Source organism: Geotrypetes seraphini, chromosome 3 (assembly GCF_902459505.1).
Source record: "Geotrypetes seraphini chromosome 3, aGeoSer1.1, whole genome shotgun sequence".
NCBI classification, from domain to species: Eukaryota; Metazoa; Chordata; class Amphibia; order Gymnophiona; family Dermophiidae; genus Geotrypetes; species Geotrypetes seraphini.
The window spans coordinates 200,902,682-200,926,080 of NC_047086.1; the positions used below are offsets into that span (position 1 = coordinate 200,902,682).

The window sequence follows — 23,399 nt, forward strand, 5'->3', positions numbered from 1 at the left end:
TGGGTTTGAGGAGTTCCAAAGGAGTGGGATAACGGGAGGGAGGACGCCATGTAGGATCTTGAAGACTAAGCAGGCACATTTATAGAGGACTCTGGAGTATACTGGGAGCCAGTGAAGCTTGGAGAGGAGTGGGGAGACGTGATCGAACTTGCCTTTTGCGAAAATAAGCTTGGCCGCGGCGTTCTGAATTAGCTGAAGTCTATGGAGGTTTTTCTTATGGATATGGATATCTTCCTTCTTTGGTAGTCAATGAATCCTTCAATAGTATATTACACCATGTAAAAAGGTTATTGATGATCTGAGTGTGTAGACAAGGAAAACTCTCTCATACTAAACAAATCCAAAACTAGGGTGCTATGGATAGGTGACTATAACTTGCTACCATGCAAGGAACTGGAGCTGTCTACAAGTGAGAAACTTAAGATAGAGAAAACTTCTAAAGGTATTAGGTATCACGCTGGACTCCAATCTAACCTTTGATAATCAAATTGCTTCATTAGTCAGAAATTTTTTTTAAGACTATGAAAATTGAGAATAATTAATTAAGACCAACCCTAACCAAGGAAAGCTTTAGAATAATTGCCCAGGCTGTTTTACTGCCATACCTGGACTATTGTAACTCTCTGTACTGTGGCATTGCAGAGAAAGGACTCAGAAGACTGCAACTGCTCCAAAACACAGCAACAAGAACTAATTTTTCATTCGAGTTGATTTGAGAGAGTTATCCAACTACTGATGGAGCTACACTGGTTGCCTGTGGGAAAAAAAAAAAAAGAAGAGAATATACAGTTCAAAATGGCTTGTGTGATTTACAAAGCCATTTATGGAGAAAATTCGAATGGACTAAGTAGCCGATATCAACATCTCACATTCCTTCTTCGAGACCAACACAACACCTTAAACTACCTTTCCCATCTCCTCAGAAAGTTTGCCAGAAGACATTTGAAACTACCTTTGAATTCCTAAGACCTTATTCTTAGAACAAGCTACCAACACACTCGAGTCAACCAACCACCTACTACCATTTCAGGAAAATGTTAAGATGTATCTTCTCTTTGTAACTTTTGCCTCATGTCTTGTCAAATGCAGCATCTGTTTTTTATCCCTCTCCTCTAAGCATCTGCAACGAAACACACTGTAAATTGTCTGATCTTGACCCAACTCTTATTGTAAGCCGCACAGATTCCCAGTAGAAATTTGCAGGATATAACAATATGGTACAATATGGTATGGAGAACAAAGGCTAGACACAACTGGTTTCGATGATCTGGCCTGTAATTTCTGTAAGGTAAATGATATTTCCAGTATGATATGGATCAGTGCCATTTGTAACTGATATAATTGCTGACATTTTGCTTGACAGCTGCTTGATCTGATTAATAAAAGGCTGGAAAGGGTTGTTTCGAGTCAGTTCAGAAATCTTGCTGTGGTTAAGTGGATCTGCACTCACTCCCGAAAGCTTTCGTTTGCATTGTATTGATCCTGTTTGTGTATGAAGTTTGTTTTTTCCTTAACCTTCCAGTTCAGGAGTCATGGACCCCATCAGTTGTCTGCCTTGGTGGATTTTCAGAGCAAAACACCTGAACCACATAGCTCAAGCTTACTGCAAACCAAATTGCTGTGTGAAGTGAGAGATGCATTACTTCTGATGCAACTCTACAAAGAGAAAATATTTAGGGACATGAAATCCCAGGCGCCAGGTACAATTTCTAGTGCCTGGGATTTTATAAGTTCTGGAGTAAGGTGTTAGAAACCAGGAGATTTTAGTTAAAATTGTTTGCACCCTGCTTTATGTACTGTGACAGCAGGCAAATTACTAAGAATATAAGCTCTATATGAAAAAGGAACCTGTTTTTTTTAAAATCATTATATAGTGTTATACAAATGCCAACAAAAAAGGAAAAAAAATAAGAAGAGGAAAAGAACAGATGTTAGTTAAGTCAGACTTTTTTGACTGAATTGAACCTCATAACAAAGAGTAACACGTTTGTGTAAGTAACAATAAGTTAGTCAACTTTCAAAATATCACCAAACACAAAATCAACAGGTCTGCTATACCCAGAGAGAGTGCCATTGACCATGAAAAACAGCAGACACAGTCTCCAGAGCAAAAGAAAGTTAAAATGTTTCTGAGGTTGATACTAAAGAGCAAGTGCAACAAGACTGGAATGAAACGCATGAACATTTTTTACATCAAATAAAGGCTGTCTGTTCTACTCTTCCCTAAGCAAAGACCGTCAAGATTATCTTATTACTGGAACAGAACTGCTCTGAACATCAGTAGAAACCAAGCATTAAAGAATGTCTGCCAACTTTTGTTAATTTTCACAGACAAGAAAACAAACAGAATTGCTAGTAAGAGATGCCCGCAATGCAAAAACCATCCCAAGAGTAAAATTACCTTTGTGATAGATGTAAACACTTTTTCTAAAATTGCATTGGGTTGTGGTCTACGAGGTCCATTCGTTTGAATGCCAAGGTGAAGAGCACATGGTTTGGCAATAAACCTGCAAAATGAAAAGTCCAACTTCAACATATAATAGAACTATGGGTGACCCCATTGCCTCCCATATAGGATTATCATATTTGTTAGGACAAAAAAAAGGGGGGGGCGAAGACACATGACCCCACCCCACCCACTCTCCCACCCATTTTCTTAGTCCCCCACCCATCCTTTGTACCTTTTTAAGCTCTTTAGTGCTTCTCAATCTCTCCCTCTTAATTCCCCCTCCCCATAGGTACTTCTTTCTCCTTTCAACCCCCTCCTCCTCAGGTGTCTTTATCTCTCCTACCCCTCCCTCCCCCCATGGGAGCTTTTCTCCCTCTCCTTCCAACCCCCTTCCCCCCATTCAGAAGTTAATGAGTATAGATTCTAAGAGGCCCACTGAGGGATATGTCTTCCCCAGTAGAATTAGGGCAATATTTTCAAGATACAATTTTATGCAGAGGGTACTTGCCATGTCAAAATTGACCAAGTTCCAGTCATGTTCTTTGATTACCCTGGAAAAGTTTATTACAAGGATTACATGTTTCTCCTGGTTTGAAGTTTTTCTCTTGATATCAGGATAAGAGTGTTTGCCCAAGGGATAACACTTCTTCCCCCTAGGCCTTCTTAACCCAGCTGTGCCTTGAGCTTCTATACCTCTGGTCTTCCTGACAACAACTCCCATGTCACTTCCCCCTTGGGCGGAACTAGTGATTTTAATGCGACTTTGATACTGCAAGGGAATGGTCGCATCCTTTAGACTTCCTCACGGTATCTTTTAAAGATATCCAAGTTTATTTGTTATTTGATATACCATCTATCATGCAATAACTAAAACAGTCTACCAAAACAGGGAAGATGGGGCATTCCAATAGCAAGGTTGCAATAGAGACCATAGTAGACCAGAAGTCCTTAAATAGAGCACCCAGATTTTAAAAGATACCAAGTTAGCCATGTCAACTGCAAAGCAATTTGTAAATAGTAATGACAAATATTATTTTAAATGTCTATATGCAAATTCCAGAAGCTTAAGAAACAAGATGGGAGAGTTAGATCTAATAGGCCTCTTCGAGAACTGGTTGAAGGAAGATGACCAATGGGACACTGACACCAGGATACAAATTATATCGCAGTGATAGGGTAGATCAAATTGGTGGAGGCATAACATATGTGAAATGAGGGCCTTGACTCAAATAGACAAGTTCTACAGGAACCAACACACACTTTAGAATTTCTACTCATAGGGATTCCATGTGAAAAAGGGAAAAACGAAAGTGGTAGGCGTGTACTACCGTTCACCTGGCCAATATAAACAGACAGATGCTAAAGTGTTATCAGAAACTAGGAAGGCTAACAAACTGGGTAACACAATGATGGCCGATAATGACTGGGTAAATGTAACAGAGTGTGCTAATGAGGTAAGATTCTTGATGAAATCAAGGATTGCTTTATGGAACAGTTAGCTAGGAACAGACAAGAGGCAAAGCAATTCTAGACCTAATCCTTAGTGGAACGCATGATTTGGCGCAGGAAATAATGGTGCTGGAGCCACTTGATAACAGTGATCATAACATGATCAGATTTGATATAATCTCTGGAGTATGCATGCACAGGAAATCCAATCCAATAGCATTTAACTTAAAAAAAAAAAAAAAAAGAGAGACTAATAGCATAAGAACAAAGAGAGGTACCATACTGGGACAGACCAAACATCCATCAAGCCCAGTATCCTGTTTCCAACAGTGGCCAACTAGGCCACAAGTATCTAGCAAGATCCCAAGAAGTAAAAACAGATTGTGCTGCTTATCTTTGGAATAAGAAGTAGATTTCCGCAAATCCATCTTAATAATGGCTTATAGACTGTTTCAAGAACCTAGCCAAACCTCTTTTAAACCATGCTAAACTAACTGCTTTCACCACATTTTCCAGCAACGAACTACAGAGTTTAATTACATGTTGAATGAAGAAATATTTTCTCTGGCTTGTTTTAATCTACTACTTAGTAGCTTCATTGCATGCCCTGTAGTCATAGTATTTTTGGAAAGAATAAACAAGCCCTATCCTTCAGCCTCAGCCCCTCTATGCTTTGCTTTGCATCCCCTTCTCCTCAGGTCTAACAGCTCCAGCCTCACCCAACTCCCTCGCTGGCCAAACAGCTCTAACCTACCTCCTGGTGTCCAGCATAGCACCATACCTTCCCCTCTTCCTGCTAGCGGCACATACCTTGTAGAAAAGCAAGCTGATCCTTACACAGACCTGCACGACGATGTTCATGGCCTTCCCCATGCTGGGCTGTTCTTTATGATGCAGCTTCCTGTCTTTGCAAAGAGAGGAATCTGCATCATAAGGATGCACTGGGAGGGGCCTAAAGCCCTGATTGGGTGTGCATTACATGGAGTGCGCATTATAATACTAATGAGCTCCTTGTAATGCATTAGCATAGGATTCTCAGTGGCTGCTAATGATTATGCATTGGCAGGAGAATTTCCTTCCAGTCTTACTTGCAAGGAAGCCTTTTGTGCATTGGGCTGAGCACTCTTGGTAAAGAAGGGTCTTCTGAAGGGAGTTGGAGAGACTTTTGGAGGATGGTTTGAAGGCTTTCGCAGTAGACGAATGGCATAACCCTAGCTCACCACTTGTAGGTCCCACTGGTCTGTTATGAAGGGTCCATCGATGGTAAAAGTGATGAAATCTGCCTCTTATGGGAAGAGTATAATGTATAGAAAGATACACTAGCAATGCTTTCTATAAGAGAATCAAAAACACTGTTTGGATTGTGACTGAGACAGAGTCTTATGTTGTCACTGCTGCCTAGGGCACCTTTGATTTGTTGACCAGGAGGATGTGGAAGGTTAATTATACTTAGAATAGTAGGAAGCGCGTTTGAAGGTATTGGAATATCTTTGGGACAATTGTGACTGAAGATTTTGTGCTCGACAAAGTTGTCTTGCAATCACCGTGGGTCTTGATCTTTTGTGTAGCTTCCTTGATGTGATCTCCAAATAGATCATCTCCTATACATGGCATATTGGATAAACAGTGTTGTACATTGGTGTCTTAAGTCTGAAATTCAGAGCCATGCCTGCCTGCACATTGCAATAGTCTCCTGAAGTGCAGGAGGTGATGTCAAAGAGATCAAATATTGACCGAATCATGTATTCTCTGGTCTCCAGGAGATCAATGATCAAATGTTGAAAGGACTTGAGATGATCTGATGGAATGTACTACTCAAAAGATAAATTGTTGAATGTGAGATTTCATATAAAAGTTGTAATTTAGTATTCTGTTAGCGAGCATACTACCTTTGAAGACTCATCTTCCATACTTGTCCAAGATTCTGCCCTCTCTGTCTGGTGGAGTATTGGCTAAGTCGAGAACTATTTGCTCGCTTTGAAGCGGTTTTACTACTAACGATTGGTGCTGTAGTTGTGGTTTATCAAAATTAGGACAAGACTGGATCCTATTAAGTGTCTAGTTTACACTGGAATAGAAAGGGGCGTTTCCCAGTTCTTAAGAAGATAAGAACTGCCATACTGGGACAGACCACAAGTCCATCAAGCCCAATATCCTGTTTCCAACAGTGGCCAACCCAGGTCCCAAGTACCTAGCTAGATCCCAGTAGTAAAACAGATTTATGCTGCTTATCCTAGGAATAAGCTGTAGATTTGCCCAAGTCATCTCAATAATGGTCTATGGACTTCACTTTTAGGAAATTATCTAAGCCTTTTTTAAAGCCCATTAAGCTGATTTTACTACATTCTACATCCACAAATTCCAGAGTTTAATTACACATTGTGTGAAGAAATATTTTCTCTGGTTCTCATGTCCCCTAGTCCTAGTATTTTTGGAAAAAGAGTGAACAAGTGATTCACATCTACCCTTTCCATTCCACTCATTTTATAGACCTATCATATCCCCCCGAGCCATCTCTTCTCCAAGCTGAAGAGACCTAGCCACTTTAGCCTTTCCTCATAGGGATATTGACACACCAGTGCCCGATTGCCATCACTACAATTCCTATCTGTCTGACAAAGTTTGTTAAAGACAGACTTTCAATAAGAGACCTGTGCTGAAGAAGAGCCAGGGAAGGATCTGACAGTATCCCATAAGATTCATCAGCAGAGAAATCTTGACAGTCATATTCCTCAATGTCAGTTCTTCTGGAAATGGAATGTCAAGAATGGTGTCGAAGAACATCAAAGATGAAGTTGGTGTGCTCTGCTCCCTAGAAGATAATGCACGTGCTTTATATATGTCTCTGATGCAGATCTTCAAGCAGCAGAGGAGGGAGACAGAGATGCAGAGAACGTCCAGACAGAGGAAGCAGAGAACAAGACAGAGGACACCATCGAGGAAGAAGTCCAAGAGCTGGAGAAGTTCATAGAGGAGGCATACAGGGAGGCCGTGTAAAATCACCAGCAACAGTGGAACTGCCAAAAGACACCTACAGAGAGTGTGGACCACCTGACGGACAACCACAGGAAGAAATTGGTGACACAGCAGTGAGATTAAAGGATACGGACCTGCGGCAGGAGAGATGAACATACACCAGGGACACAGATCTGCGGCTGGAGAATCAGGAGAAGATAAAGACAGCAATCACCGTGGGGGACTCCATCATCAGACAAGTTGACAGCCACATAGCAGGAGGAAGACTTGATCGGCTGGTGACCTGCCAACCGGGAGCCAAGGTAGAAGACAATGAGCCGCATCAACAGGATCCTCAACAGTGTGGAAGAAAAGATACGGCAGTGGTGAGCCATGTGGGGATGAACAAAGTGAGCAACAGGAACTACAACAGGGAAGTACTGAAGGACCAGTTCTGGATGCTAGGAAGGAAGCTGAAGACTAGAACATAGAGGATAGCATTCTCGGATATCCTGCTGGTACCCAGGGCAGATGAGAAGAGGCAGATGGAACTGCAAGCAGTCAACATGTGGATGCGGCGCTGGTGTGAGGAAGAAGGATTCCTCTTCGTGCACAACTGGACGACGTTCTAGGGGAAGAGAAAAGTTCTACAGGAAGGATGGACTCCACCTCAGCAGAGACGGAATGAGGCTACTTGCAAGCAACATCAAGAGAGAAGTGGAAAAGTTTTTAAAACTAGGAAGAAGGGGAAAGCTGACAGTCGATCAAGAAAAAGAGTCGATGGTTTGGGAACCGGTATACCAGGAGGATACCGTGCAAGAAGATAGAGGGAAAGACTCACTGGATTACAGGCAAGACAGATTGAAAAGGACACAAGAGGGAAGGAAATGCAAGAAAGGAACAGGCCACAAACTCAAATGTATATACACGAACGCAAGGAGCCTTAGAAATAAGATGGTTGAATTAGAAGCCATGGCACAAAAAGATAACGTTGACATCATAGACATCACGGAAACATGGTGGACTGAGGAAAACATCTAGGACACTGTGCTACCAGGATACAAACTATACCGCAGAGTGGCTCAAAAAGGTGGGGGCGTTGCCATATACGTCAAAGAGGAAATTGAATCTACTGGAGAGAAAACGCCACAACTGACGGATAAGTTAGAGTCTCTATGGGTCAAAATTCCAGGAACAAATGGCCTAGAAACAAAGTATCGGCATCTATCATCGACCCCCCAGGGCAGTCCTAAGAAATTGACGGAGAAATGACAGACGAAATTAAACGCAACTGCAAGGGAGGCAACACAGTTATCATGGGTGACTTCAACTATCTGAGAATAGACTGGAACCTAGGCACCTCTGGCTGCATTAGAGAGACCAAGTGCTGTAGGCGATTGCTTCCTGGAACAACTAACTTGTCAAGGAAAATACTAGAGGAAATGCAATTCTGGACTTAATTCTAAATGGCCTGCGAGGACCGGCACAAGATGTAGAAGTAGAAGAGACACTAGGAAGCAGCGATCACAATATGATCCGCTTTGATCTGGACGCAGAGGAGAAATATCGGTCCAAAACGACAGCCACGGCACTGAACTTCCGAAAAGGGAATTATGAAGGGATGAGACTCATGGTAAGAAAGAAGATTAAGAAGAGGATAAGCACTGTAGAAACGCTAGAGCAAGCTTGGTCCCTTTTTAAGGACAGTCACCGAGGCGCAAAATCTATATATACCGCATAACAACAAGGGATCCAAGAGGAAAAACAACAAAGAACCGGCATGGCTCACTGTAGAGATGAAGGAAGCAATCAGAGACAAGAAAACTTCATTTAAGGAATGGAAAAGGTCAAAAACGGACGAAAAGTGGAACAAGCACAAACATCAACGCAGGTGCCATAAGGCAGTAAAAAGGGGCCAAAAGAGAATACGAGGAAAAATAGGTAAGGAGGCGAACTTCAAACCGTTCTTTCGATATGTTAAGGGGAAACGACCAGCGAAGGAAGCGGTGGGACCATTGGATGACCATGGAATAAAGGGAGTGCTAAAGGAGAACAAAGCAATTGCCAACAAACTGAACACATTTTTTGCGTCTTTATTTACCGAAGAAGATGTACACAGCATACCGGAACCCATCAGGCTATATGCTGGAAATGAAGACGGAAAGCTGACAGGATTGACGGTCAGTATAGAGGAAGTGTGTAGGCAGATTGATAGGCTTAAGAGCGATAAATCCCCGGGGCCGGATGGCATCCATCCAAGGGTCATCAAGGAGCTGAAAAGGGACCATAGCTGAACTGCTTCAACTAATAGCCAATCTGTCGATCAAATCGGGAAAGATTCTGGAAGACTGGAAGGTGGTGAATGTTATGCCAATCTTCAAGAAAGGTTCGAGGGGAGATCGGGAAACTACAGACCTGTGAGTCTGACCTCAGTACCAGGAAAGATGGTAGAGTTACAGATAAAGGACAGCATCATTAATCACCTTGACGGACACGGGCTGATGAGGACCAGTCAGAACGGTTTTAGCAAATGCAGATTGTGTTTGATGAACTTGCTGCACTTCTTTGAGGGAGTGAACAGACAGATAGACAAGGGTGATTCAGTCGACATTGTATATCTGGATTTTCAGAAGGCATTTGACAAGGTTCCGCATGAACGACTACTTCGGAAAATTGCGAGCCATGGAATCGAGGGTGTAATACTCACGTGGATTAAAAACTGGCTAGAGCATAGGAAACAGAGTGGAGGTAAACGGACAATACTCGGACTGGAAGAGCATCACCAGTGGGGTGCCACAGGGCTCGGTGCTTGGACCTGTGCTCTTCAACATCTTTATAAACGATCTGGACATAAGTACAACAAGCGAGGTGATTAAATTTGCGGACAATACGAAGTTATTTAGAGTAGTGAAGACGCAGGGGGATTGCGAAGATCTTCAACGTAGCATAATCAGGCTCGAGGAATGGGCATTAACATGGCAGATGAGGTTCAACGTGGATAAGTGTAAAGTGATGCATGTCGGTAACAAAAATCTCATGCATGAATATAGGATGTCCGGGGAAGTACTTGGAGAGACCTCCCAGGAAAGGGACTTGGGAGTTCTGATCAACAAGTCGATGAAGCTGTCCACGCAATGTATGGCGGCAGCAAAAAAGGCAAACAGAATGCTAGGAATGATAAAGAAGGGGATCACGAACAGATCAGAGAAGGTTATCATGCCGCTGTACCTGGCCATGGTGCGCCCTCACCTGGAGTACTGTGTCCAGCACTGGTCGCCGTACATGAAGAAAGACACGGTACTACTAGAAAGGGTCCAGAGAAGAGCGACTAAGATGGTTAAGGGGTTGGAGGAGCTGCTGTACAGCGAAAGATTAGAGAAACTGGGCCTCTTCTCCCTCGAACAGAGGAAATTGAGAGGGGACATGATCGAAACATTCAAGGTACTGAAGGGGATAGACTTAGTAGATAAGAACAGGTTGTTCACCCTCTCCAAGTTAGGGAGAACGAGAGGGCACTCTCTAAAGTTGAAAGGGGATAGATTCCGTACAAATGTAAGAAAGTTCTTCTTCACCCAGAGAGTGGTAGAAAGCTGGAACGCTCTTCCAGAGGCTGTTATAGGGGAAAACATCCTCCAGGGATTCAAGACAAGATTGGACAAGTTCCTGCTGAACCAGAACGAACGCAGGCAGGGCTGGTCTCGGTTAGGGCACAGGTCTTTGACCTGGGGGCCGCTGCATGAGCAGACTGCTGGGCGCGATGGACCACTGGTCTGACCCAGCAGCAGCAATTCTTATGTTCTGATAATATGCTGGATTTTAGAGATAAACTATATATTAACAATAGCTCTGCAAGTTCATTTTTAAATTCTATCAGTACTCTGGGATGTATACCATCCAGTTCAGGTAATTTGCTATTGTCCAGTTTGTCAAAACTGCCCCATTATTACATCTTCCAGTGTTAGAGATTTGTTTGTTTTTCTGACTCATCAGCATTGAATACCATTTCTGGCACTGGTATCTCCCCCACATCTTCCTTGGTGAAGACTGAAGAAAAGAATTAATTTACTCTCTCCGCTATGTCCTTGTCTTCTCTGAGTGCCTCTTTTATCCCTTGGTCATCTAGCAATCTGATTATTTTACTGGATTCTTGCTTCTAATATATATCTAAAAAAGTTTTTACTATGTGTTTTGCCTCCAACGCAGTCTTCTTTTCAAGGTCTATTTCCCTTTCTTTCTCAGCACCTTGCATTTGACTTGCCATTCCTTATGCTATACCCTATTCTTTTTAGTCAGATCTTTCTTTCACTTTCTGAAGTATTTTCTTTTAGCTTTAATAGCTTCCTTCACTTCACTTCACTTATTAACCATGCTGGTTGCCATTTGGCCTTCCTTTCACCTTTAATACATGGAATATATCTGGTCTGGGCTTTTTGAATAATAAGAACATAAGAATAGCTTTACTGGGTCAGACCAATAGTTCATCAAGACCAGTAGCCCATTCTCATGGTGGCCAAACTAGGTTCCTAGTACTTAACCAAAACCCAAGGAGTAGCAACATTCCATGTTAATATTCATGTCTGATGTGAGTTTTAGACCTTTGTAGCTGCTCCCGAGTTTACCGGTTCTTTTTTCCCCCCACAGTTAAATGCTATTGTATTGAATTTCCTCGTGTACTAGATTAAATCAAATCTAATTATGCCATTATCACTTATCAAGTGACCCCAGCACCATTACCTCCTGCACCAATTTATGTGCTCCACAGGGGTCTGTGCTGAGACCATTAGTTTTTAACATGTTTATCAATTATCTAAAGATGGGAATAACTAGTGAGAATAAAGTTTGCTAATGACACAAAGATGTTCAGTTGCAAGAAGATTATGAAAAATTGCAAGACTGAACCTCAAAATGACAGATGACATTTAATGTGAGCAAGTGCAAAGCAATGCATGTGGGAAAGAGGAACCTAAATTATAGATACACAATACAGGGTTCCACATTAGGAGTTACCACAGCCTTGGAAAAGGATGAATAAGTCTATAGCAGGGATCTCAAAGTCCCTCCTTGAGTGCCGCAATCCAGTCGGGTTTTCAGGATTTCCCCAATGAATATGCATTGAAAGCAGTGCATGCACATAGATCTCATGCATATTCATTGGGGAAATCCTGAAAACCTGACTGGATTGCAGCCCTCAAGGAGGGTCTTTGAGATCCCTGGTCTATAGAAATAGAAATCATTACGTTTTTCAACACACACAGAATCTGCCAGACATCTTGGGCAATCTCTGAAATAAAGATGGTTAAAGCCCTCTTCCACAAGGAGAGCTAACAAGACATAGGGTTATCAAACGTCCGGATTCACCCAGACATGTCCTCTTTTTAGAGAACTGTCCAGGTGTCCGGACAGCTTTTCCAAACCCGGCACTTTGTCTGAGTTTTGAAAAGCTTTGAGCTCGGAGCCGCATCTGGGGGCATCTAGGGATACAAAGTGGTGACATCACACACTTGCATGCAACGTCATCGCATCACACCCACACATGCTTGGAGGAGCTCCAAATGCAGCTCCGAGCTAGAGAAAATGTTTGGGAGCGGGGCTGAGGCAGAATGGGATGCGACTTAGACAGAACAGGGCAGGGCTGGGGGCGGTGTCATGTGTCCAGATTTTACTGTTGTAAAATTTGGTAACCCTAAACAGACACTCTCTTCCCAGGATCATATGAAATGAAGAAACTACCTTGGGAAGAAAGGATGGAACCCTGCAAACAGACATGCTGAACCCTCTGGGAGCCTTTTTGGTCTACATTATCTCCAGTGGCTCGTAGTCGTATTCTGAACTGCTAAGATATTAGATATTATTCTCTTATTTACCTCACTTTGTTTAGCATCAGTGAGAGGGGGAGGGTGGGTTTGATGGTTTTAGTATACAAATTTGAGCTACATTGTTGTTTTCTGCTTTTGATTCTGATTGTTGTGCTCAATAAAATATATTTAAAGATAAGACAAAGCCTGCAACTGAGCCAAAACAATTGCATCTAGAACAGTGTATGCAAACTGTGTACCATGGCGGATTCCAGGTATGCTGCAAGAAACCGCTGAGGAAAGGTGCTGGCTGACTGCGAGAGGCACGTCCTGTAGGCAGTCAGCTGATGCCTCTCCTTCAGCACCCACCCTCTGACGGTAATAGAAGGCTCAGGGCTGCAGCTAGAAGGCACCCACCCATATGCGGACAATCGATGTGATGGACATTACACGTGTGTGACATCATCATATTGATGTCCGTGCATATGCAGATGCCCTCCAGCCGTGGCCCCACGTGCTGTGGCTTCAAAATGTTTGTGGCACACTGATCTAGAAACACTGTCTTGAGAAAAAGTCCTTAAGGGTAGCTGATCTCAGTGGCTCAAATGGAGAGAAGGAAACCAGAGGATACAAATGCACTAAATTTTTAAAAAAGCAAAACAAAAAACAGATCTTTCTCTGAAAACTGGAACGGGCAACCAGCTGCGCCTTCAATTAATTCAGTGCCAGACCTTGATTCAGGCCCTGCTGCAGGAAAGCAAGGAAGTTGGGATCTGAACTTTTGGGTGGTGGGGCGGAGGAGAGGACAGCACCTGCCAGGTACAAAAGTTCAAAAGCTTTACTGGAACATGAAATCCCGTACAAAAACCGCAAAAAACAAAGACTATGTCTAAGCATGTCAAAGTTGCTCCTGCAGGCTCGCTTGAAGAAATAATAAATGAATGGGGGCAGCAAAGAGCAGGGAGAAGGTGGTGGTGCTCAAAACAGTGATCAGTATCTGCTGCAATGAACTCATGGGAGCAGATGGAAGACCCTTGGTTGAAGGGCACGAGGTTGAAGGGTAGCACAGCAAACACACAATTCCAGACGATGGTCAGGTCCCAAACACTGAATACACCACTGATGTGGGTCAGTGAGGGAGATCGTGCGCTGGTAAAAGCTATACTTCTTGAAATCTGTGTCTGGCCGGGACATATACGGCAAGATAGTCGCAGCCAAGTCGAAACCTGCCAGTTGAAGCTGCGAGGCAGGCTCCGCCGTGACTGAAAGAAAAAATAAAATAAGTTTTGGGGTTTTTTTTATGAAACGCGTAAGAAATACACAGCGATCCTGAAAAGAAATAAAGCACGAGCTGCAGTGAGAGAAGGCACGAAGTAGAACTGAGTCTAGCGCCTAGATAATTTTGATAGGCGGTATACAAAAACCTAATAAACTTGAAACTTGAGAACTGAGGAGAGACGCGCCCTGCGCTGGGCGGGAAGGCACTTGTGCATGTGTGGTGCGGCAGTCACGAACTTTCTGAAGTTCTACAAGCAAGTCTGCTTGCGAAGCTGTCTGCATCCGGGCTCCGTGAATGACATCACCCACATGTGAGAATATCTGCCTGCTTGTCCTGGGATAACTGGGGTTATTGGAGGGATTTATGTTTACAGAAGAACATAGAAACATAGAATACGATGGCAAAAAAGGGCCACGGCCCATCAAGTCTGCCCACTCTAATGACCCTCCCCCTTAAGTTCTTCCTTGAAGTGATCCCACATGCTTAATCCATTTTTTCTTAAAATCTAGCATGCTGCTGGCCTCAATTACCTGCAGAGGAACATCATTCCAATGATCAACCACCCTTTCGGTAAAAAAATACTTCCTGGTGTCTCTATGAAATCTCCCACCCCTGACTTTCAACGGGTGCCCTCTTGTTGCCAAAGCTCCTTTAAGGAAAAATATATCTTCTTCCACCTCAATACGGCCCATGACATATTTGAACGTCTCAATCATGTCTCCCCTCTCTCTGCATTCCTCGAGTGAGTATAGCTGTAACTCACCTAGCCGTTCCTCATACGGGAGATTCTTGAGTCCCGAGACCATCCTGGTGGCCATTCGCTGAACTGACTCAATTCTCAGCACATCTTTTTGATAATGTGGCCTCCAAAATTGTACACAATATTCCAGATGAGGTCTCACCAAGGATCTGTACAACGGCATTATAACTTTGAGCTTCCGGCTGACGAAACTTCTTCGGATACAACCCATCATTTGTCTAGCCTTGGATGAAGCTTTCTCCAATTGATTGGCAGTCTTCATGTCTTCGCTAATGATCACTCCTAAGTTCTGTTCTGCTGTAGTTCTTGCTAAGGTCTTACCATTTAGGATGTAAATTCTGCATGGATTTCTGCTGCCAAGGTGCATGACCTTACACTTTTTGGCATTAAAACTTAGTTGCCAAGTTGTGGACCAATGTTCCAGTAAGAGTAGGTCCTGTGCCATACTGTCGGGCACTGTGCTTTTGCCTATATGTTGCATAGTTTAGCATCATCGGCGAATAATGTAATTTTACCTTGAAGCCCCTGAGCTAGGTCCCTTATGAAGATATTAAATAGGATCGGACCCAAGACCGAGCCCTGCGGCACTCCACTGATCACTTCCGACGTTTCGGAGAGTACCATTTACCACCATTCTCTGAAGTCTACCTCTGAGCCAGTCTCTAACCCATGCAGTCAATGTTTCTCCCAATCCCAAAGAACTCATCTTGCTCAATAACCTGCGGTGTGGGACACTATCAAAAGACTTACTGAAGTTCAAGTACACGATGTCCAGGGACTCCCCCCATATCCAGCTTTCTCGTTACCCAGTCAAAGAAACTGATTAGATTGGATTGGCAGGACCTTCCCTTTGTGAATCCATGTTGATGGGGATCTCGTAGATTCTCATCTTTCAGGATCGTATCTAATTTGTGTTTGATTAGCGTTTCCATAAGTTTACTCACTATCAATGCGAGACTTACTGGTGTGTAATTTGCAGCCTCCGTCCTCCAACCATTTTTGTGGAGTGGAATGACGTTAGCTGTTTTCAGTCCAATGGGACTCTTCCTGTGCTTAGGGAAAGATTGAAGAGCACGGACATCTCTCAACTTCCTAAGTACCCTGGGATGTAGTTTGTCTGGTCCCATGGCTTTGTTCACTTTAATCCTTGATAGTTCATAGTAGATGCTGCTGGACGTAAACTCAAAATTTCGAAACGGGTCTTCCGAGCTTTCCCTTGTCTGCAACTGATGACTGGATCCTGGCGCCTCGCAGGTAAAGACTGAGCAAAAGTATTCATTTAGTAGTTCGGCTTTATCGGAGTCCGATTCTACATAGTTCCCGTCTGGTTTCCTAAGGCGCACTATCCCATCTGTGTTTCTTTTTCTGTCACTAATATACCTGAAGAAGGATTTATCCCCCTTTTTAATGTTCTTTGCTAGATCTCTTCCATCCGGAGTTTGGCCCCTCTGACTGCTGTTTTGACAGCTCTAGACTTGGCCAGATAGTCTTCTTTAGCTTCTAGTTTTTTTGATTGTTTGTAGAAGATAAATGCTCTTTTCTTCTTTTTTACAAGGTCCGAGATCTCCGCAGAGAACCACTGAGGTTTACTGTTTCTCTGCCGTTTACTTACTGTTTTTATCTAGAGGTTGGTTGCTTTGTGTAGGGTAGATTTCACATTAACTCTACATTATCTGTTGCGGCCTGGTTTTTCAGCGCCCCATAGACGAAATCTCCCATGTTTTTGAAGTTAGTGCCCTTAAAGTTGAGGACCTTTGTGAATGTGTTTGATCTAGTGAAACCTTTCTTGAGGTGAAACCATACCACGTTGTGGTCGCTGGAGGCCAACGTATCGCCTACCGATACCTCTGTGACACTATCTCCGTTGGCAAGTACCAGGTCCAGTATCGCCTGATCCCTAGTGGGCTCCAATACCATCTGTTTGGGTTGTGCTCCCCTTATAGAGGTTAGTAGCCTTCTGCTGCCGCTGGTCGTAGCAAAAAGTTTGTTCCAATCTGCATCAGGCATATTGAAGTTCCCCAACAGGAATGTGTCTCCATGCAGAATGATGGTCTCTATGTCTTGGATTAATTCCATGTCTATGTCTTCCTGTTGTCTTGGAGGTCTGTATACAACACCAAGATACAGGCACTTGTCATTTCCCCTGGCTAGGTTCACCCAAAGGGATTCCCCGGTATACTTGACATCTGCGATTCTGGTAACTTTGATGTCCTCTTTAGTGTATAGTGCTACCCCTCCTCCCGTTTTGCCCTCTCTGTCTCGACGAAGTAAGTTGTATCCCGGTATAGCCATATCCCACCCATGGGAATCCGTGAACCAGGTCTTGGATATCGTCACTACATCCAGGTTGGCGTTTCTCATTTCCGTCTCCAATTCCAGAATTTTATTGCCCAAACTGTGGGCATTAACGTACATAGCCCTCCATACCATGGAGATTTTCCCGTTTGAGTTAGTGTGGCTTCTACAGAACTGTTTGCAATGTGTGTACTTACCTCATACTCAGAAATGGAGTGGCAACTTACCCCGCCAGGATGGTTACTTACCATACCAGTGTGAGAGTGGGTACCCTCCCCCAACTTACCTAGTTTAAAGCCCTATGAATCAGGCGGGCTAGTCGGTGTCCAAAGACGTTCTTACCCCTTCTGGTCAGGTGGAGCCTGTCTGGTCCCTGCAGTCCTTGTAGTGCTACTCCATGATCCAAGAACCTGAAGTTCATCTCTTTGCACCATCCGTGTAGCCACTCGTTTGTCCTCTGGATACGATTTCCCTGGCTCTTCCCTTACCCCTCACTGGAAGGATCGAGGAGAAGACCACCTGAGCTTCCATCCACTTCAGCTTCTCACCTAGGGCTCCAAAGTCTTCAGGTATTTTCTCCGTGGTGTTCCTGGCAGTGTCGTTCATTCCTACGTGGATGAGAAGCATAGGGAAGTGGTCTTGGGGCTTGATAAGTCTTTCTAAGCAGGCGGTCACATCCCTGATCCTGGCTCCTGGTAGACAAACCTCTCTTGCTTGTATATCTGGTCTGCAAATTGGTACTTCGATGCCTCTCAGCAGGGAGTCCCCAATGACTACCACTCTGCGCTTCTTCGGGGGGAGCTGAACGTTGCCCCTGCAACCGGAATCAACTGCTGGACATCTTCCTGTACTTCATTGGCAGGTCTTTCCTGTAAAAGCTGGAATCTGTTCCTCAAGGTGATTTGTGGGGTTGATGTAAAGCTGCCTTGTTTGCAAGAAAAAGAAGAAGAAGGAGGTAACCAGCTGCCAGGAGTCTGCATCTCTAGCCTCTTCCTGTACTTCAATCGTTGGTTTCAAAGCTGTAGGTTTGGTCGGTCTGGGCGTCTCGAGGATGGCCTTGTCTTTCGCATGCTCGGTGATATGGAACAGCTCCTGGATGACTCCATCAATAAAGGCCTCATCTTCCCAAATGCTTCTCAGGCGCTTCACCTCGACAGAAATGTGGATTCATATTTATGTTTTTTAAATGTCAATGCAAAACTTAAATATCCTTTCTTAAGTGGTAAATATCTAATTGTTGCTGATTTGTACTGCCCTTGTTGAGCCCTGTGATGGATCAGGCATTTTTAAAGTATGGTAGATTTAAGGCACAAATGACAATTACTTCAGGGAAACCTTTAAGCATAAAGGATAAAAAGAGAAGCTGACCTGCTTACCCTGCTAAATAGTTATTTTATCGGAGTAAACTGGCCTGGCTGGAAATTACTTATTATTCAATTTTAGCTTGGCTGTGAGAAGTCATTTCTAAGGGAATATTTAAGTAAGGGGAGGAAAACTGCTTATGAAATAATAAATATAAACAATAAGTTAAAACAAATAAGTCAATGGCTTAAAGACAATATATTGACCTGAACACAACCAAATCTTCAATGTTTTTTCCATGGAAAAAGGATCTTACATTCTCATTACAAATACTCTTAGACAATTTCCCATTACAAAAAGTAACAACGACAAAAATACTAGGAGCATTATTAGACCAAGAACTTTCTTTTCATGATCAGATTAGCTCCGTAGTTAAAAACTGTTTCTATAAGCTATGCCTCATTAGATCTTTATCCAAAGTTTTAAAACCAAAAGCTCTTAATATTCTAATTCATTCTTTGGTTATTTCCAGACTGGATTACTGCAATACATTATATCATGGCATAACTCAGAAAGAAATAAGAAGGCTACAAATTATACAAAATACAGCAATAAAAATTATTACCAATCCCAAAAAATATGATCATATCACACCTCTTTTACGAAAAGCACATCGGTTACCAATTTCACATAGAATAATTTATAAAATTGCACTGATAACCTTCAAAATTCAACAAACCAACACACCAATATTTCTGCATCGTTTTTTGATACCATACTCTCCAGCCAGGACTCTAAGATCAACCGAACAGCATTTGCTGAATATCCCTTCTTTAAAAATAATAGGTACCAGAAAAGTTTCAGTTTTTTCAGTCATGGCACCCCAGCTTTGGAACAATTTACCAATCTATTTACGTGGAGAAACCTCATTAGAAAAATTTTAAAGCACATTAAAATGCTACCTGTAAAAAGACGCATTTGAGTCAGACAGGATAATTCTTCTATCATTAATCCCAGGCTCAAATACCTAATTTTAACTAGATCTTATGTATAGGTCACAACCTCCCCCATTCTCTTTAGGCCTAGCCATATTTGTAAACATTTTTTCATTACCCTCCTGATGTTATTTTTTCCTTAAATGTATCTTTACTTTCCTTAAAATTGTAGTTCACTCCTCTTCCCTCATGTATCGCTAATTATTTGTGTACATACATTATATGTTTACTTGTACAAATTGTTTTATTTTGTCTCCCAAATTTTTTATTATCATACACATTGAAGTATTTGATATTGCATGTATAATAAACTTTTAATAAAACTTGAAACTTATGTAGATTAGATTTTCTTAAAAGTACAGAAGTAGTCCTCTTTGTCCACTGACAAATAGTACTGGTAATGTAAAGGCTGCTGTATGTCTTTTGCACTACAAGTTTGGTACCCTTTCTCCGTTCATGTGTACAATACAGTACATACAGTTATATGTATCCTTATAAAATGTGTGCAAAGGAGAAATTAGGTTCTTACCTGCTAATTTACTTTCTTTTAGCTCTCCAGACCAGCATAGGTTAATCTTACAAGCGGGTATCTCATCATTACCAGCAGTTAGAGACTAAGACAAAACTTTGGAATAGTACATATCATGTGACCCCCCCTCCCTAATTACCTCAGTCTGCCACATAGCCAAGCAAAACTAAGAACTATATACAGAAAACAAACAGGATTCCAAACAGGTGTATCAACAAATAAAAACAGGAACGCTGTTGGAAAATGCAAAGGAACAAAAGCAAATAGCAAATTTGTCCCCACAGCTCGCCAGCCAAGACACAGCCGCTGTTCTTAATTTCCCCGGCCCTAGAAAAATACTACAAACTGACCGAAAAATGAAAAATCTGCATGCAAGAACATGACAATAGACAGGGTAGGGTCCTATGCTGGTCTGGAGAGGCTAAAAGAAAGTAAATTAGCAGGTAAGACCCTAATTTCTCCTCCTTTAGCAACTCACCAGACCTGCATAGGTTAATCTTACAAGCAGGATGTACCAAAGCAGTCCCCATCATGGGAGAGACCCTCAAAGGGCCAACACCAGAACATGCTCACCGAACTCCGTATCCAAATGAGCCTGAACATCTGCACGGTAGTGTCTGAGAAAGGAATGTAGAGAACACCAGACTACCGCCTTACAAATATCCACTGGAGGCACCAGCAAAGACTCAGCCTAAGAAGCGGCCTGACCCCAAGTGGAATGAGCCTTGAGAAATTCTGGAACAGGCCTTTTTTTGAAGAAGAAGGTAAGCAGAAGCAATAGTCTCCTTGATCAAACGCGCAATGGAAGCCTTGGAAGCACCATCCCCCTTACGAGGACTTGCTAGAAGGACAAAAGATGATCTGATTTTCTGATCTCCTGGGTTCTCCACACGCAGGCCCGAAGGACCTGACCAACATCCAATTTGCGCAACTGTTTCTGCTCAGAAGAATCCTCCCGACAACTTAGCACCAGGAGGACCACCGACTGAGAGACATGAAAAGGAGAAAATACCTTTGGCAGAAAGGAAAGAACAGGCCGTAACACGACCCGTTCCCTAGAAAATTCCAGGAAGGAGACCTACAAAAGAGAGCCTGGAGCTCCAAAACATGTCTAGCAGAAGTAATAGCTACCACGAAGATCACCTTAAGAGTAAGGTCCTTCAACGAGCAGGCACCCAAAGGCTCAAACGGGGGGAGGGAGGGGGGGGCACAACAGCCCAGAGAAAACCAGATTCAAATCCAAAGAGTGAACAGACGGTCGCACAGGAGGATTGAACAACTTGACCACCCACAAGAAGCAAACGATATCAGGAATGGCAGTCAGACACTGACCATGTAATAATACACGAAAAGCTGATAGGGCCACAAGTTGAACTTGGAGACAAGACCATGCCAGGCCCCTGTCCAGGTAATCCTGCAAGAACTCTAAGATGTTAGGCAGGGAAGCGAGAGAAGAGACCACTCCCTGCGCCATACACCACTCCTCAAATATACGCCAAACCCGCACATAAGCCCGAGAAATGGAAAGTCTGTGGGACCCCAAGAGAGGGGAGATCACTTTATCTGAATACCCCTTCCTACCTAGGCATTCCCTATCAAGAGCCAAGCCATAAGACAAAAAAGGAAGCTGGATCGAACAGGGGAATGGGGCCCCGAGTCAGAAGATCCCACACCAGAAGCACATACCACGGACGTCGGGGACAATCTGGAGCCACCAGAACAATCAGGCCTGGGTGATGAACAATGCGGAGTAGAACTCTGCCCACTAATGGCCATGGAGGGAGTACATATAACAGCCCCTCCATTGGCCATGGTTGAACCAGAGCATCCAGGCCCTCAGCCTGACCGTCTCTGCGACGACTGAAGAAACGGGGTGTTTTGGCGTTGACACTTGTGGTCATCAGGTCCATGAGGAGCTGACCCCAAGACTGCACTAGCAACTGAAAGGCCACATGGCTTAGATACCACTCTCTGGGAGCTAGCACGTGACGACTGAGGAAGTCCGCTTAAACATTCTCTACTCCGGCTATGTGGGAGGCCGAGATGACCTGAAGATGACACTCTGCCCAGACCATGAGCAAAGCCGCCTTCTGCGTCACCTGAGTGCTCTTGGTGCCACCATGATGACCGATTTGGTTCAATCTCAGGAAAGGTTTCACGAAATCTACCACATTGACCAAGGTTCTCAAGTTCAAGGACACAAATTTCCAGGACATGGGAGACTTCGTTCACCAGGCGCTACAAACCCAAGCAGATACCGACAGCGTGGAAGAAATGTGGTCAACTTTGAAAACCACCATACAGGAAGCAACAAACCGCTATGTTAAATCAGTAAGCAAACGAAGTAGGAACAACAAGCCACAGTGGTTCTCTATGGAGATCTCAGACCTCATCAAAGAGAAGAAAAAAGCATTCATCTCTTACAAACAATCAGGGACACAGGACTCCAGAGTAGATTATCTGACCAAATCAAGAGCCGTCAAAGCGGCAGTTAGAGAGGCCAAATTCCGCATGGAGGAGTCTCTAGCAAAGAATATCCAGAAGGGAGATAAATCCTTCTTCAGGTATATTAGTGACAGGAAAAAGAACTCAGGCGGGATAGTACGACTCAGAAAACCAGACGGAGACCATGTGGAGACGGACTCGGAAAAGGCCCAACTGTTAAATGAATACTTCTGTTCAGTCTTCACCCGCGAGGTGCCGGGAATCGGCCCTCAACCACATACAAGGATTAAATCAGTAGACCCGTTTAGTAATTTCAAATTTACACCCAGCAGCGTCTACTGCGAGCTGTCAAAAATCAAGGTCAACAAGGCAATGGGGCCTGACAACCTACACCCTAGGGTACTCAGGGAGTTGGGAGATGTCTTGGCGGAACCACTATCCGCGCTCTTTAATCTCTCCCTTAGTACAGGTAACGTCCCGATGGACTGGAAGACGGCTAACGTCATTCCACTACACAAGAAAGGCTCCAGGGTGGATATGGCAAACTACAGACCAGTGAGTCTCACTTCAATAGTGAGCAAACTAATGGAAACCCTAATCAAACACCAAATGGATAGGATCATGGACGAGGAGAATCTGCGGGATCCCCGCCAACATGGATTTACTAAGGGGAGATCGTGCCAATCCAACCTGATCGGCTTCTTTGACTGGGTGACGAGGAAGCTGGATGTTGGTGAGTCCCTGGACATCGTCTATCTGGATTTCAGCAAAGCATTTGATAGCGTGCCACACCGCAGGTTGCTGAACAAGATGAGTTCTTTAGGTTTGGGCGACACTTTAACAAAATGGGTTGGGAACTGGCTTGGAGGTAGGCTTCAGAGGGTGATGGTGAATGGCACTCCCTCCGAGATGTCGGAGGTGATAAGTGGAGTGCCACAGGGCTCCGTCCTAGGCCCGATCTTGTTCAACATCTATATAAGAGACCTGACAGAAGGGCTTCGAGGTAAAATAACATTGTTTGCCGATGATGCCAAACTGTGCAATGTAGTGAGCAAAAGCACAACAGACAAAAAAGCAATGACAGACGATATGGTGCATGACTTACTGCTGCTGGAGCACTGGTCTAGGTCCTGGCAACTCAGTTTC

At 43.5% G+C, this 23,399-nt stretch overlaps 1 protein-coding gene across 5 annotated transcripts in view; it reads right to left on the reverse strand.

Annotated features, from left to right (window-relative positions):
• The window catches only part of CERS5 (ceramide synthase 5), a 245,043-nt gene that overhangs the window by 209,894 nt on the left and 11,750 nt on the right, over positions 1-23,399 (reverse strand). For 4 of the 5 annotated variants that reach the window (XM_033939155.1, XM_033939150.1, XM_033939151.1 and 1 more), the window contains exon 2: positions 2,402-2,507. In XM_033939155.1, the coding sequence (XP_033795046.1) occupies positions 2,402-2,507 (106 nt within the window). Of the gene's footprint in view, positions 1-2,401; positions 2,508-2,957; positions 3,001-23,399 lie in introns of those variants that run through there. The other variant, XM_033939152.1, reaches the window with a different exon arrangement.